At 46.5% G+C, this 15,906-nt stretch overlaps 1 protein-coding gene across 2 annotated transcripts in view; it reads left to right on the forward strand.

Moving 5' to 3' along the window:
* Nucleotides 1-7,743, forward strand: part of LOC114598400 (cysteine-rich protein 2) — a 51,826-nt gene extending 44,083 nt beyond the window's left edge. For both annotated transcript variants that reach the window (XM_077928135.1, XM_077928136.1), the window contains exons 5-8: nt 1,736-1,804; nt 3,258-3,352; nt 6,016-6,073; nt 6,558-7,743. In XM_077928135.1, the coding sequence (XP_077784261.1) occupies nt 1,736-1,804; nt 3,258-3,352; nt 6,016-6,073; nt 6,558-6,625 (290 nt within the window). In that variant the 3' untranslated portion in view covers nt 6,626-7,743. The remainder of the gene's footprint in view (nt 1-1,735; nt 1,805-3,257; nt 3,353-6,015; nt 6,074-6,557) is intronic.
* The last annotated feature ends 8,163 nt before the right edge of the window (nt 7,744-15,906 follow it).

Raw genomic sequence — 15,906 nt, forward strand, 5'->3', positions numbered from 1 at the left:
GGGTCCCAGAAAAGGCAGCTGGCCCAGGAAGCAGGAGAAGGGCTGCTGCGAGGGCATTGGGGTTGTGGCAGGCAACAGCCTAGGCACCTCTGCTTCTTCCATTCCCTGCTGAGCAATTGGGAGACTCTGTGGTTGGCTCATTTCATGATTTCTGAAAACTAGCTTGCTATCCATTTTTGTTGCTCCTTGCATACTCAGTGCTGTGTGTATGTTGCAGTTCTACAGAAATGGAGAAAATTTCCATACATTTTAGGTCCAGGCAACCTGAAAAGCCATGTTCCCTCATAAGAACCTGCCTGGGTTCTCAGATCTTTGGGGGAGGCCCTTGTCTCGGTCCCTCCCACCCTCATAGGCACACTGGGTGGTGAGGCAGGACAGGGCCTTTTTGGTGGTGGCTGCTCACAGACTTGGAACTTCCTTCCTAGAGAAGATAGACTGGTTCCCACTTTGTTGTTCTTCTGCTGACTGGTGAAGACTGTCTTGTTCCAACAGGCTTTGGAAACTGGCTGTTTAGAAGGAAAGGGTGGGTGCTGTGCTGTGCTGTGCTGTTTTTTATTGTGAATATCTGTGTGTTTTAATAGTAGAGAGAGAAAGAGAAAAGTGACATTTCAAATTGCAAGGTACAAGAGGGTTTGTTTCTTTATTGCCTGGTGCAGTAGTTCAGTGCATTTGTCAAGTGATGCTCTGAGCTCCAAGCACCCATTGAAGCCTGCAGACAGCGGCAGGTAAGAACTGTCTTGACTGGAAGCTGCCTGGCTTAAGGTGGGCAGAAACTGACAAGTGAGACATGATGTTCTCTCCCACCAATGAAGGCAACCTGTAGCACTTGAACCTTACGCCAATCAGGTTGAGCTTCTGCTGCCTCCTACGTTCTTTTTGCTGCATTAGCAGCACCAAAGTGACCTCCCTGCAGCACAGGCCTGGGCAGTGTGTCTGGAGGTCCAGGGATGCCCAGATGAGGGCTGCCCCCTCTCGGCCTCACTGGCTGACATGGTCCAGAGGAAAGCAGAGCAAGACATTTGGCACCAGCTTGGCTGCAAGAGTTGCCAGAAGGAGGCGTACAGTGTGCCATCTGACCATCTTAAGGACTCAACTCTGGATTTATTTAGGGTTTACTCCTTAGCCTTTTCTTCTCCCAAAGATACCCCACAAGGCAGCAGAGGGTTAGTATCAGAGTTTTCTGTCTCCTGGATGGGCTCCCTTTCCAGGGTGACAAGCCCCATCTGCCCCTCACTTATGTCCACAGCACAGGCAGAAACCGCCTTCTCTACCATTGGACCCACTCTTGTCCGCTTAGTCTGCCAGAGCCTGTATTTGGTTCCTTCACTTGGTTAAGCCGGGCAGTCAATATCGTTTCCTGGGGTGCAGCCGCTGTCACATGCTGGCAGCTTCTCAGAGCCGCTGGTGAGATTTCTCACTGTGTCAGCTATAGGAGAAGTGCTGAGAGCAGAGACACCCTTGTGCATTGACTTCCTAGACCTGACAAAGGCCTTTGACCTCATCAGCCAAAAATGACTCTTCACACAGCTCCACAAGAGAAGATGTCTACCTCAGTGCCACAAGATGATTGTGTCCTTCCAGGAGAATAGGTGTGGCGTTGTCCAGTATGATGGCTGCTCCTTGGATGCTGCATTCAGAGCTGGTTGGCTGAAGAGGATCAAGGTCTGTCAGATCCAGTTCTTGAGGTTGGAGCTGAGCATTTTGGAGAATTCATGCCTTCCCATTTGTGTTTCAGCTACCAGCATTACCACCTTCACTGGGGAGCCAAACATCTGCCCACGCTGCTCTAAGAAGGTCTACTTTGGTGAGTATTGGCCTGTCCTGCAACTGCCCCACCTTGGCTTCGGAAATACAGTGAAATGTTGCAGCTGGATGAAACCAGTGTCACCAAGCCAGAAATGGTCATGGCCTGGAATGGCAGATAACATTTGATTTTTCAAAAAAGGAATATATCATCTCTAGCAGACAACAAGCTCCGATAAGAAGTAATTGACTCTCTGGCAGTTCTATGTAGGTATATTTACAAAAAGACACATCCAGAGCCCAGCTTCTCGCCTGCTCACATTTACGTTTGTTGGTCAGTCTGAAATCTCGCCCCTCCCACAACAGGAAGGACGCCAGACTCCTGCCTTTCCCCTCTTGCTCTTCCGTTGCCTTCTGATTTTATCCAAACGCCTGGATTGAGGACTGAGAGGCTGACCTCCCCCCTCCTGCTCACTCTCACTCAACCCAGACTCAGACCTCTGCTTATCTGCTGATTGCCTAGCAACGCTTTGACTGCTTTCCAACTCTTCCTCTCCTTAAGAGCTAATAGAGTCTTCTCCAAAAAGGGGGGTTGAACTGCCCTTTCTTGATTCTGACAGGCAGTTCTCTGCAAAGTTGGTCCCTAGTTCAATCTCTGAGTCTAACTCATCCCCTGCACTCTGGGGGGCTATGTTCCTGATATCCTGATTTCATAGTAGGGAGTGGGTTTGTGTGTGCTGGTGGCTAAAGAAACAAAGGATTTAAGGGTCATTCCAGTCTGCTAATACTCCAATCTGTAAGGGTACACACCAAGTTCTACCTTGGGCTATAGAGTTGTGCCAGAGCAAAGAATGGCCAAATGGAGCAAGTTCCACCAGGTCTGTTCTTGGAAGTTTTTGGCAGAGAACTGATCGGTCCAGTGACTGGCTACAATTTCTAGATTTATACTTAAGTAGCATGCTCACTCTGTTAGAAAAGTGGGGCAATTTCTAATGCGACTATTGATGTGCATAAGGGGATGGAATTCCTGCTGACCCTTGTACACAGGACTGAACGGAACAAAGTAACAAGGATTCTGCACCTAGAAAAGTTGAATTCTGTGCCCTATATAAATCATAAAGATTTGCATTGCTGTATGCAGTATCTATTCTGCTTCTGCGAGGGGCAAGAAGCTATGAAGAGCACTGTGGCCTCATCTCTCAGTCCATGGAACTGAGCCTCCTTCTAGCTTTGGGGATTTTGCCCTAAATGTGCAAGCCTTTCATTTCACCCAGACTGGGTGGAAACTTGCTTTAAAGGAAAAGGGGAGCTGAGATTCTGATGACGCTGAATTGTGGCCAGAATGTTGCATTGAGATTCTTGTGTCAAACCCTTCCGGCACTGCTTTGGATGTGGTTTGTCTGATCTCTGGAGGATTTTTTTGTCTGATGGTTTTCTGTGAGGCACAAGTGGCATAAGTTGCCATGAGGACAGATTGACTTGCAAATCCGCATGCCACTTCTTGTCTGTTCTAGCTGAGAAGGTGACTTCACTGGGCAAGGACTGGCACCGCCCCTGCCTGCGCTGTGAGCGCTGTGGAAAGACTCTGATCCCCGGAGGCCACGCTGAGGTAAGGCTTGGGTGCAAACGCTGCATTCTAACACAGGTGTCTCCGGGTTGGGCAGATATTTTGCACATTTAAAAGACATGTAGTGCTTGATAAAATTGTCACAAAGTGAATATTCACAATTTTTGTATGATAGTTTCATTTTTTTCTGAATGGCTTTCTCCTTATCTAAAACACTGCCCCCCCACCGCACATCAATCCAATAGAATCTCTCTCTATGTGCATTTTCTTATGGAGATTTTCCTACTCTAAGGGATAGGTGTTGTTTTCAATTCACAAAAGGTTATACACTACAAATTTCAAACCACTCACCATAATAGCAACACAGTCACTAGAAATGCATTGTTGGGGTCATGGTTTTAGTAAAAACACAGAAGCATTTGCCTGTGAGAATGCCACCAGAAGTTTGGGAAATGGCTTACAACCTGAGGATTGGGTTAATGACATGCTTTGAGATAAGCAGGTACACACAAAATGTATCCTGGAGTGATCTATGGTTTTGAGCAACTTCACATGTGCACTTCCAAAATATCATGGTTGTTAAAGCCCTCTGAGAATCGGTAAAAACCATTAGCAAGAAATGCTTGTTACATAAAGATAATGAGGAAGAGGCTCTGATTAACTGACTTTTACCAGTGGCAGGTTAATGTGGCATAGGTTTATTCCAAACTTAGTTGTGAAGAGCTTACACAGTATGTATCGGTCCAGTTTAGAGAGGGGGTTTGCTCACCTTTCAGAAAAGGTCCACTCCATCTCCTCTGACTTTGGAGTCATCCTGCCTTAATGACTGTGACTTCTCATAGTGTACTTCTAGTCCCTGTGACCTGCACAGAGCATAGTCCTTTGTCTGCTCTGGAATATTAAACACTCCCTCCTGTTTTAGGTTCTCTTCAGCCACTTCATACAGTTGTTGTGGATTCCCAGCATACACTTCCAGAGCCAGATAACATTTATATGTTCTTCATGTGTGTAAAGTGCTTTTTTGACATAGCATTTCATCTTCTAGAAGGAAAAATGCAATGTGAGAACTGTCAGAAGTTATAAACCTAGAGGCAGATTGAACCTTGTATATTTAGCTGCCTGTTTGCTAACTGATACAGCAATTTGATGATGAGCCCTGCTTTGTAGCCAGAAATCCTGGCTGCAGCTCTTCCCCTATGAACTCAAGTTGGTTTTGGCATGCACGGCTTCCTCTGCTACTGCTCTGAAAAGCAAACAAGCTGCATTCTTCTGTGTCCAAAGAGCAGCTGTATGTATGCAAAAGGAACAAGCAAAGAAGGGCCCAGGTGCCCCACAGCATCTGAGACGTTGACCTGGGGGTCTCTCGGGGTTTGGCTTTGTCCCCTTTGCTATTTACCATTTATTTGAAACTGCTGGGAGAGTTTGGGAGTTTGGTATCTCCGGTATGCTGATGACACCCAGCTCTATTTCTCCTTTTTCAGCTTTCCAAGGAAGTGTCTTGGTTCTAAACTGGTGTCTGTCATCAGTAATGGACTGGATGAGGGTGAACAAATTGAAACTTAATCCAGACAAGACAGAGGTGCTCTTGGTCACTGTGAAGGCAGAACAGACAATAGGAACCCTGTGCTGGATGGGGCCGCCCCCCCTGAAAACACCAGTTTGCATTTTGTGTGTGCTCCTGGACTCAGCCCTGAGTGTGGAAGCCCAGGTCTCTGAGGTGGCTGGAAGTGCAGTGGCAGAGTTAGTTGCCAGGTGTGCCTCTTTGTGGAGATCTTGGCTTGGGCCACTGTGATACACGCCGTAGTTAGATCCTGTTTGGGTTCTTGTAATGAGTTTCACGTGAAAATGAGTTCCTATGAAAACGGTTCAGAAGCTCCAACTGGAGCTGCCTGTTTTAAAGGAAAGGACTGCGATTTTTGAAAAATTGTAATTATCTGTATGTTAATTACCCCCCCCCCCCGGTGTTTTTAGCTGTTTCTGTTTTATCTGTATGTCTCCTTGAATTCATGTTAAGGAGAAAGGCAGAATATAAATACGGTAAATAGAATAGGAGGAGGAATTTGCAGTTCTGCACTGTTCCTAGTGGCTATACACACTGTACATTTAAATATCATTCTGTCTCCAAAGGATTCTGGGCAATGTAGTTTCCCCCTGACAGTTACCATTCCCAGCAATTCATAACAAACCACAGTACCTAGAATTGTTTGAAGGGGAAACGTGTTTCAAATGGGCTATAAAGGCATAATGTAGACACAGCCAGAGAGTTCCAGCTCTGGATGTGAAAGCTCCCATTTTGTTCAGGCACAGTATACCACTGCTTCATATTAATGGCTTTGGCCTATGAGATCTCAGACATGCAGAATCCTTGGGTACCAGCCACAACAGAGGCAGGTCCAAGCCTTTTGGGTTGCCCTTGTCCTTAGGCACAAGGTCATTTCCAGGCAGGGAGATTCAGCATTTCACTATGATCGGTGCCACATGGGCCAAGTTGGATCCTTGGCCAGCATCTGCTTTTGGGAGGGGTCTTTGAGAAAGACCCCTGCCTCTCCCTTCCCCCAGCACTTCCACACATACCTGTTACTGGCCAGTAGGAAAGGCTCCTTGGTCATGCAATAGTTGGCCATCCAAATAAGCCTTCCAGTGGTGGAGAGACTAGTCTTATGGTTTACAGCAATGTATTTCTCTCCCATTTTCCTTCCCTCCAGCATGATGGACAGCCTTATTGCCACAAGCCATGCTATGGGATCCTCTTTGGACCAAAAGGTGAGTCTGATATTGGGACAGATGGATTTTCTAGAACTCGGTTGTTAAACAAGAGACAAGAAGGTTAGCAGGCCTGACAGAAACTGATGTAGTAAGAGATAATTAAAAGAAAATACAATGAGATGATGATGATGATGATAATAATAATAATAATAATAATAATAATAATAATAATAATAGATACCAGTTTGATCTCAAACTTAAACATCATTGCCCACGTACATGGAGTATTTTTGAAGTTAGTCAGTGCTGTGCTATGTCCCCAAACAGAGAGAGGCTTTCTTTCTCACATGGGATGGCAGTTACAAGTCAGATCTGCGTACTCCTCTTGGTCCAAGTGGGAGGAGCAACACCATTTGAAGCAGAAAAGAAACTTAGCACAGAAAGTTGTGCATTCTGCTTTCCTCTTCTGCCTGCTGGGTGTTAACTGGGCCTCTCTGCTTTCAACCATCTTCCTCCATTGATGCTTCTGCTGTTTTTGCAGGTGTGAACACAGGTGCTGTCGGAAGTTACATCTATGATCAAGACTCTGAAGCAAAAGACCAGCCTTGAGAGCTTCTTCTCTTCATCTCCGCTTCCTGCTCAGCCCACTTCCACTCCATTCTCTTAGACTAATCTCCGTGTGTGTTTAGATGTAGTGAAATCAACTCCTGGCTTGGCCCTGTCACAAGAGCGGATGACGTAGCTGTGCTTGCCCTGCTGTCTCCTCCCTGGGTCAGGCTGGCGTTCTATTCCCTCCTCTGTTTTTATAACAAAGGCTATGCTATAAAAGCACAGAGAGCCGCCTCTCTCCCCTGGGCCCTCCTTTCCTTTTCCCTTCATCCGTCAAGTGTGTCCTGGGCAATGGCCTGAGCTGTCCTCACGTGGCTGCTTGCGGTCACACAAACCAGGCTTTATTCCAGGGACGTTCCGCAGCCAACTATCGCTCCAGCTTAGTGTGGGTCATTTAATGGCTGCCTGCCTAGAGAGGGTAGGACAAGCTGAGCAAAGCAGGGGATTTGCTTCATTTTTTGAGCCATCTTCTTCTGGGGCTGCTGGTATAGCATCTCGATTCCAAACAGCCCCAGCTATCGTCTAGCAGGCGAAGACTCAGCCATCCTGGGAGCAAATGCAGCAGCTGGCTCCATCTGCCGGCTGACCTGGACTCCTGCATGCTTGGCCAGAGCTGTGTTGCTCCCACTTGAAATCTCATCTCTGGACGGAATCTGTGGGCTTGTGAGCCCAGGAGAGGGCTTTTGTCATGACTTGGGAGAGGAGGTGAAGGCCTTCGGAGACCCGTGTAGGCCATCTGCCAAAGGATGTATTTGTCACTTTTTGGCTGATAAGTTTAAATGTGAGGGGTACATTGTGTCTGTTGCTGTAGGGGTGGGGAAGGAGGGGACTCTGGTTACTTGCAAAGTATCCCATTGTGGGTGTGCCTCCCTAAGTGTTTGAGGTTTATTCATAACTAGATAGTGATTTGCTTTTTGCTTTGGAGAATGGCTTGCCCTTTCCATAGCCTGGGATATTAGCCAAAGACACAGCCAGCACCAGCCGCGGGGGGTTGGGGGTCAGAGGCTGAATTAATCAATCCGCTTTGCAAAGCCTGCACTACCCAAATTGCAGACCACCTTCTTTATCCCAAACTGCCTCGTCTAACTTTTGCTGACAATAAAGGTATTTGGCAAACAGTTTGTGCAGTTCATTTGGAGCCTTTGTTTATGTGGAGAGGGAAGGGTTTTTCATGCTAACCTTGAAACTGTTTTTTGGCCTCAGAGGCACGGCTGGTGATGTTTTGTCCTGGCTCCCCTTCAACGGATGACAAAAAATGCAGTCTCATACCCAGAGACCCCTGAAGATTGCTATACACAAGGGCCTTTTCGTCTAAAAGTGTGAGGACAAAAAGTAGACTATAATTGGCTCATTTGATTCCTGGGAGGAAATAAAACACTAATCAAACGAACCCTTAACTCCTAAAGTGTTTACTGCAAACAAGAAAAATTATTTTTCCATAAAGCCATCTGAATTTTAAAAATGAAACTATCTTAATAGTATATTTTCCCCATCAGAGGGAGCTAGAAGAGCTAAGAGAACCACACAAAGTAGCCTTTTTCTGGGACTCCCGCTAGGTGGTGGAAGGATGGCTGTTAGAAAGCAGACAATCAATCCATTACACATTACCTGTTCATTCCTACCTCTTGGTTAAAATATTAACCTAACAGAAACAAAAGGAATGCGGGGGGGGGGGATCAACAGTTTATGGTATAAAACCATAAAGCTCCCCTTTAAAATAAAAATGTGGATTGGAAAATAAATACAATACAACAAAAGGTGTCTAAGAAAATCATGTCCTCCTTAAGAGTAATTTTTTAAAAAATAAATAAATTTAAAATTTAAAAATAAAATCAAAAGAGGGCTGGTTTAATCTTCCTCCTTACAAACAGAAATTTAGGGATGCCTCTCTCCAAAACACTGACACTGTATGGATAGCTCTCAAGTTGTTCGCAGGAGACAGAAAATGGGCACAAAGAAAGGACTATTGTAAAACCAACAAGGAGAATAGAATTCCAGAATACAATCCTAGAGATGGGGTGGTCGTACTCCCAAAGGATTATTTGTCCACTAGAGGCAGATGTAGACTTTCTGGGTCATCCACATTTCTTCACTCTGCTGCATAGACTTCATTTTTTTAATAGAAGAAAAAGCAGCAGCTGCAGTCAAGACAGTCCAAACTGGCTGGAAGTCGGCAGAGACACCAGCTGAGAGCCTCCAGGAACGAGCCCTTTAGCTCTCGCTGTTCATCTTGGACTTGTCAGGTCGGGAAGCAGGGGCATGTCGGGAAGGAAGGGCAGAGGCACAGCCTCACTTGCAGTGACCTCATTCCAGTCATTCTTCCCCACCAAGCAAGCTTTTGCTCAGTTTGCTCCAGGGTAAGCCAGCATCTGACAGATTGTGGGACAAGCATCACATTGCAGTTGCAGGCAGCAGTTCCACAGGCAACCCCACTGCAATCATTCTCTCCAGTCACTGCCTTGGATAGACGGCAGGGGGGAGGCTAGCAGAGAGATCTAGTTGCTCTACTCCAGAAATGCCTTCCCACCCAACAGCCACTCAGTGACCCTCTCCCAGACAATCAATTCAGTATCCCACAGCCCATGTTACAGCCTGCAGTCCCACAGTGTATTCATTCTGTAGGTTACACTGGCATTTTAATCCTTGATAAAGTCCCAAATGGTCATGGTATTTGGGCAGGGCCAGCACAAGACATTTTGGCACCTGAAACGAACCCAAAATGGCACCCCTCTGCCCGCCAGGAAAAATCTACATCAGGAACAAGGGGAGAATAAAGATCTAGACTGGGGTCTGCTGCCCCTGTGGATCCTGCCATCTGAGGCAGTCGCCTCACCTTGCCTCACGAGTGGGCTGACTCTGCATGTATGAGAAGGTAGCAAGGCAATTTGAGTTACTGTTGCTGTGGGGAAAAGCAGAAAAGAGGCTGGCATTCAGCTGGCTAGCCGAATTCTCCTATGTCCCTCTGCCCATTAGATACTGCGAGACAAGCACCCTGCTCTCCTCAACTGTTATAAACTATAGAATTAGCAGTTTGACTAGAGCAAAGAACAGTCAAGCAGCAAACTCAACATGATGTGAAAATTAAAAGTGCAAATATCAGAGCCCCAGAAAAAAAATATTAAAACTATCCTCTTATAAGTTTACAGTGGAAAGACTCCCCTAAATTCCTGGATTTAGTGGGGAGCCTGCAGTTTAAACCAGTTTTTCTGTGTCCAGAAAACTGCCTGGCAGAACAACAAGATTTAATCACTAGATTGGCTCAGCCATTAACCCATTAAGCAGGCCGTTAATGGAGACTCACTTGCCAGACTGAAAATGAGGAAAGCCCCTCCCTGAGGGGAGTAAAAGGTAAAGGTACCCCTGCCTGTACTGGCCAGTCTTGACAGACTCTAGGGTTGTGCGCCCATCTCACTCAAGAGGCCGGGGGCCAGCGCTGTCCGCAGACACTTCCGGGTCACGTGGCCAGCGTGACAAGTTGCATCTGGCGAGCCAGCGCAGCACACGGAAATGCTGTTTACCTTCCCGCCAGTAAGCGGTCCCTATTTATCTACTTGCACCCGGGGGTGCTTTCGAACTGCTAGGTTGGCAGGTGCTGGGACCGAGCAACGGGAGGGCACCCCGCCGCGGGGATTCGAACCGCCGACCTTTCGATCAGCAAGTCCTAGGCACTGAGGCTTTTACCCACAGCGCAGCGCCACCCGCGTCTCCCTGAGGGGAGAGATGGAGACAAAAGCCCAGAATTTCAGGAGGGAGGGGCAGAACTGCAGTACAGGATGAGGTAAGTGGACAGGCGAAAGGCACAAGTTTTGCAGGCTGCCTAGGTGGGGGTGGGGGTTGGCAGAGCATGAGGCGGGGAGGCTGTTTTATGCTGCAGAGTGCGCCAGACATGAAGTTTGGGGGTCTCTTGGAATGTGAGACTGCAGCAATGGGAGGAACAGGACACTTGGGGTGTGAATGCTCTGCACTCTATCTAGAGACAGATGGGGGGCAGGTGCTAGTCAGCTGTGCTACGCCACTGCATCTAGACACATATAACCTGTGTGTGTAAATCAAACATAAATCATAAAGACACCAGACTCCTTGAGAGATCCAAAGGGTGGCAACATGAAAACGGGCCTTCTCTGCAGTGGCTCCCCATCTGTGGAATGCTCTCCCCAGGGAAGTTTGCCTGGCGCCTTCACTATACACCTTTAGGCGCCAGGCAAAAACATTCCTTTTTAACCAGGCCTTTGCTTGATAGATCAACATCCTATACCCTTTAAAAGGTGGCTCTTTGGGGGGGGGGGGTTATTGAATTATTTTTATTTTTGATGTTATATATTGTGATTTTTATTGTGAACTGCCCTGAGACCTCCGGCTATAGGGCAGTATATAAAATCAATAAATGGATGAATGTTGAACCTCTTTGTCCAAAAGAATAACATTGCCTTTTTTGGTGCTGCACCATATTGTTGACTCATGTTAAGCCTGTGGTCCACTAAAATCTGTAGATCCTTTTCACATGAACTACTGGCCAGCCAGTTGTCTCCCGTCTTATATGCTTCCTAAGTGCAGAACCTGCCATTTGTCCCTATTGAAATTCCTGTTAGTTTTTGACCAGTTCTCCAATCTGTTAAGATCATCTTGAATCCTGATTCTGTCTTCTGCAGCACTAGCTACCCGTCCCAGATGGGTGTTATCTGCAGATTGAATGAGCATCCTCTCAATTCTTTCATCCATGTCATTTATAAACAAAAATGGGCCCAGGATAGAACCTTGCGGCTCTCCATGTGTCACTTTTTCCAAGGATAAAGAGGAACTGTTAGTGAGCATTAGTGGGTTTGATCGGTCAACCAGCTACAAATTCACCTAACAGTTACCTTGTCCAACCCAAATTTCAGCAGTCCCTTTATCATGAGGGACTTTACCAAAAGCCTTAGTGAAATCAAGACACACAGCATTCCCCTTACCTACAAAGCTTGTATTTTTGAGAAACCCACGCTGGGTCTTCGTAATCACAGCATCTTTTTCTAAGTGCTCACAGACCGACTGTTGAACTATCTGTTCTAAGACCTTTCCAGACACCAAAGTCAAGCTGACTGGTTGTCAGTTACCTAGGTCTCCCCGCCTCCACCCTGCTTTTGAAGATAGGGACATTGTCTGCCTCCAGTCTACAGGGACCTCACTTGTCCTAAAATTCTCAAAGGTTATTGTCAGGGCTGCCAGTTATAGACAGAGGTTCTGAGATTCCATCTGCAAGCTTCTTTAGAACCCTTGCTTGCAGCTCATCAGGCCCTGGAGATCTGAATTCCTTTAAAGTAGCACCTCTTTTCCTTTCTTGGGCTGCAGCTCCCTCCTTACACCTTTTATTCTCTTATCACCAGGTTGGGCATTGCTTTCCTTTGGAGTGAAGGCAGAGGCAACACAGGTGTTGAGCAGTTCCATCTTCTCTCTGTCACCCAATAGCATTTAAAACATAAACAGTTGTAAAAAATATCTGCACATTCACAAAAAAATGGAATGTAATCATTGAAAAATACACAAAAGAACCCCCTCAATTAAAAAAAGTTTGTTTCTTTGTTGTTTTGTTGTCCATTCACTCAGAAGAGCTTTTAATAGTTCATATGAGTTTTTACCATCCTAAATAAGTTGGTGTCATTTGCAAACCTACACAGTTCATATGACAGCATTATGGGGAATAACTTGGTGAATGTTGATTGTGGTGGAGGTGGGAGTTACCTGTTTGCTGTGGGAGTTACCAGTACCTGTTGCCATGTAGCTTTTGTTTCCAGTGACATTGTTTTTCTTTCTGCTTTGCTTCTGGGAGAGCTTAGGATCACAACAATCACGCTGTGATTGCATAAAAGACCAGAAACAGACTCCAAACAAAAGGTTGGTTGCTGCACAGCCTCTAATACTCAAGCAAGAAATTTGAGTTTCAGCTTTCAAATACTGGCAGATACAGCCTACATGTCACCCGTGCAACATTTAGTTATGTATTTTATAAATATATGTGTATACTGCAAAAAACAAAGCTGTTTACAAGAATAATACCATAAAACCTACAGAGAAATTAAAACAGATCACTGATTAGTTCATCAGTAAAATCCAGGCCGATTCCCTTCCATCTGGCTTTTGAATCTTCCTTTCCTGAATAGTTTTCTTCGCCTTTATCAAAGGAGTAGGGAGTGCATGTCAAAATTAAGACAGGACTAGTCAATCGAGGACTCCCCCAGTGCTTTTGACTGTATCCACTATGGGGGGCTAACAAAAGATAAGGCGTTCCCAAGAACCAGCAGATGTACTTCTGGAATGCTGCTTCGTGTACAAGGAATCCTGATTCTGTGCTGCACTTAACTGTCTGACAAGCCAGTCTGCTAAGGGATTTTTGCTTTGATGGCCAGCAGAAAGTAACACAGTTGCTCACGAAGTTAAACTCAAACTCTGAATTTTACCTGGGTAGAAACAAAAAATAAAAAAATGTCCAGTAGCACCTTAGAGACCAACTAAGTTTGTTCTGGGTATAAACTTTCATGTGCATTGTATAATTGCTCTGTTCAGGGGCACCAACTACTGGGGACAGAGCCCTTTTTGCCCCTCCTCATGTCCAAAGAAATCAGTGGGTGGAGAAGGAGGGTCAGAGCAGCCCCTGACAGTGTGGCAGCAGCAGCAGCAGCAGCAAGAGGAGGAGGAACAGCTGCCAGCCATTGAAACCACGCTGCCACCGCTGCATTCAGCTCTGCCCAATATCCTGACATCACGCGAGACGTTGCCCCCGCCATCGCCCTTTTGAGCTGGCGCCTCTGTCGCTGTTCAAGTGCTTTTCTAAAAGAAAAACAAAACTTAGTATGTGTGGGGAAAATAGAAACTTAGCTAGGGTTAAGAAATTAATTTAGCATCCCTGCCTCCTGTGGGAGCGAATTCCAGTTTTAACCCTGCACTGTGTGAAGAAGCCCTTTCTTTTATCTGCCCTGAATCTCTGAACATTCAGCTTCATTGGATGTCCATGAGTTCTACTGTTATAGAGAAAAATTCTCTATCCACTTTCTCCATGCCATGCATACTTGTATAAACTTCTATCATGTCACTTCTTGGGCACCTTTTATCTATACTAAAAAGTCCCAAATGCTGCGAACGAACTTCATAGGGGAGCTGCTCCCTTGATGATTTTCATTGCCCTTTTCTGAACACTTTCCAACTCCTACAATGCCCCTTTTTAGGGGAGTTAACCAGAACTGTGCACAGGAAGCCTTGCCTGGATCCAAAGAAGTTTAATACCGTGTAATATGTGGTCGTGTTTTATTGCCCTACGTGAAGACAGATGGGTGGAGCCTCCTGATCTCAGCCATTGTTTTGGATTGAGCTTGGCTATGTGGAGCAGAGAGTTGACTGGCCAGAGAGCAGGAGACTGAAAGAAAAGTATCCAAGGCTCTCTCTGCAATAACATGTGGAAGGATGCATGGTACAGGAAAGGAAGAATATAGCTTTGAGGTTTTGGGACGAACTTTTTGTTTCCATAAAAATGCTTGCCATTTCACTTGATACAGCTGAGCCCTGACTGCTCTAACGAACCCGTCTCCATGGGATAAATGCCCCACATGCAGACACTGCCTTCACCATAGGTGTGTGCAGCGGGGGGCGGGGGCGGGGGGCGGCACACAGTAATTAAAAAAAAAAAAGGATCTAGGGAAGCAGAGAGGTGCAGACAGAATAAAAAGGATGCTGAGGAACTCCCTCATCCACAAGGCATAGATCCATTCCAGCTTTTTTCTTCTGCCTCAGTCTGTTTCTATTTCATGGCTGTGTCTTCCACTGAGCTCCTCTGGCCATCCTCTGTGGGGATGAGGGGCTACTACTTTGTGGTGTGCAACCAAAGAGGAACAGTCATTCTGCCACCAGCCTTTCAGATTTGCTCTGCCTCTGGCCAACTTGGCACAAGTATTTTTCTCTGCAGGAAAAATCTCCTGTTTTGACTTCCCAACAACTCTTGGTTGTTTGCTAACTTTTTGTCTCTTTACCTCTTCCTTGTCCTTATTTGTTTATCTTGCTATTTTCTCCCTTCTCTCATTGACAAAAATCAATCCATGGGTGCACACCTCAACAAATTTTGATGGGCCGCATGTATGATACACAAACAGAACACAAGATCCTGTCATTCATCTCATGACAGCATGTCTACTTTAGCCCTCATCAGGCTGCTGGGAGGGGAGAAAATAGTTCAGCTGGTGGTGACTGTATATAAAGATGTATGTAATACTAGTGGTAAGGTTTAGGGGACGCGGGTGGCGCTGTGGGTAAAAGCCTCAGCGCCTAGGGCTTGCCGATCGAAAGGTCGGCGGTTCGAATCCCCGTGGCGGGGTACGCTCCCGCTGCTCGGTCCCAGCTCCTGCCAACCTAGCAGTTCGAAAGCACCCCCGGGTTCAAGTAGATAAATAGGGACCGCTTACCAGCGGGAAGGTAAACGGCGTTCCGTGTGCTGCGCGGGCTCACCAGATGCAGCTTTGTCACGCTCGCCACGTGACCCGGAAGTGTCTCCGGACAGCGCTGGTCCCCGGCCTCTTGAGTGAGATGGGTGCACAACCCCAGAGTCTGTCAAGACTGGCCCGTACGGGCAGGGGTACCTTTACCTTTAAGGTTGAGCAGAGCCTGTGTCCATCAGATTGAGGGCAACCAGCTGCCCCCGCAGGATGCTTCATGGGAGCCAAGCAGCTATTATGGGAAGGAACTCCAACACTCAAAGGACGAAGCTCTAACTTTTCTTTTTGTGGAGACAAGGTAAGACAAAAATGCTGAGCTGAAGTTACAGGAATTCCACCCAAAATCTGTTTTATGCTGGGTTACTTCAGCATGTAAGAACAACCAGCAGTGTAGCTGTTCTATTAACATACATATGGCAATGGAGGCAAGAGTCCCACTCTCCTTCCTTAGCCTCAACTTGTTCCTGTGCCAGTCAATGACATGTTACTGATTCAGACAGAAGGGTTCAAAGGAGAGCAATAATGCTCTGATTCAGATGAGATAGGGAAGTGCTGAATCAGTGCTTGAGCACATTAATGCACTGAATGACAGCCAATAAAGTGAAACTCAATTCAGGCAAGATGGGTTCATGCGCTCAGGTTGGTAGTCCAGCCAGTGTTGGATGGAGCTGTACCCCCTTAAAGGAGCAAGTTCACCATCGGGGTGCGTGTGTATACCTAGACCCAGGTATGTCACTAGGGGTGCATAGGGACTCTGGACATAGAATGCCTTCCATCAGCTTGCCACTGGGGAATTGCCCTATTCAGTGGTACAGCAGCTGCTCA

The sequence above is a fragment of the Podarcis muralis genome, chromosome 5, assembly GCF_964188315.1.
Source record: "Podarcis muralis chromosome 5, rPodMur119.hap1.1, whole genome shotgun sequence".
Lineage (NCBI taxonomy): Eukaryota > Metazoa > Chordata > Lepidosauria > Squamata > Lacertidae > Podarcis > Podarcis muralis.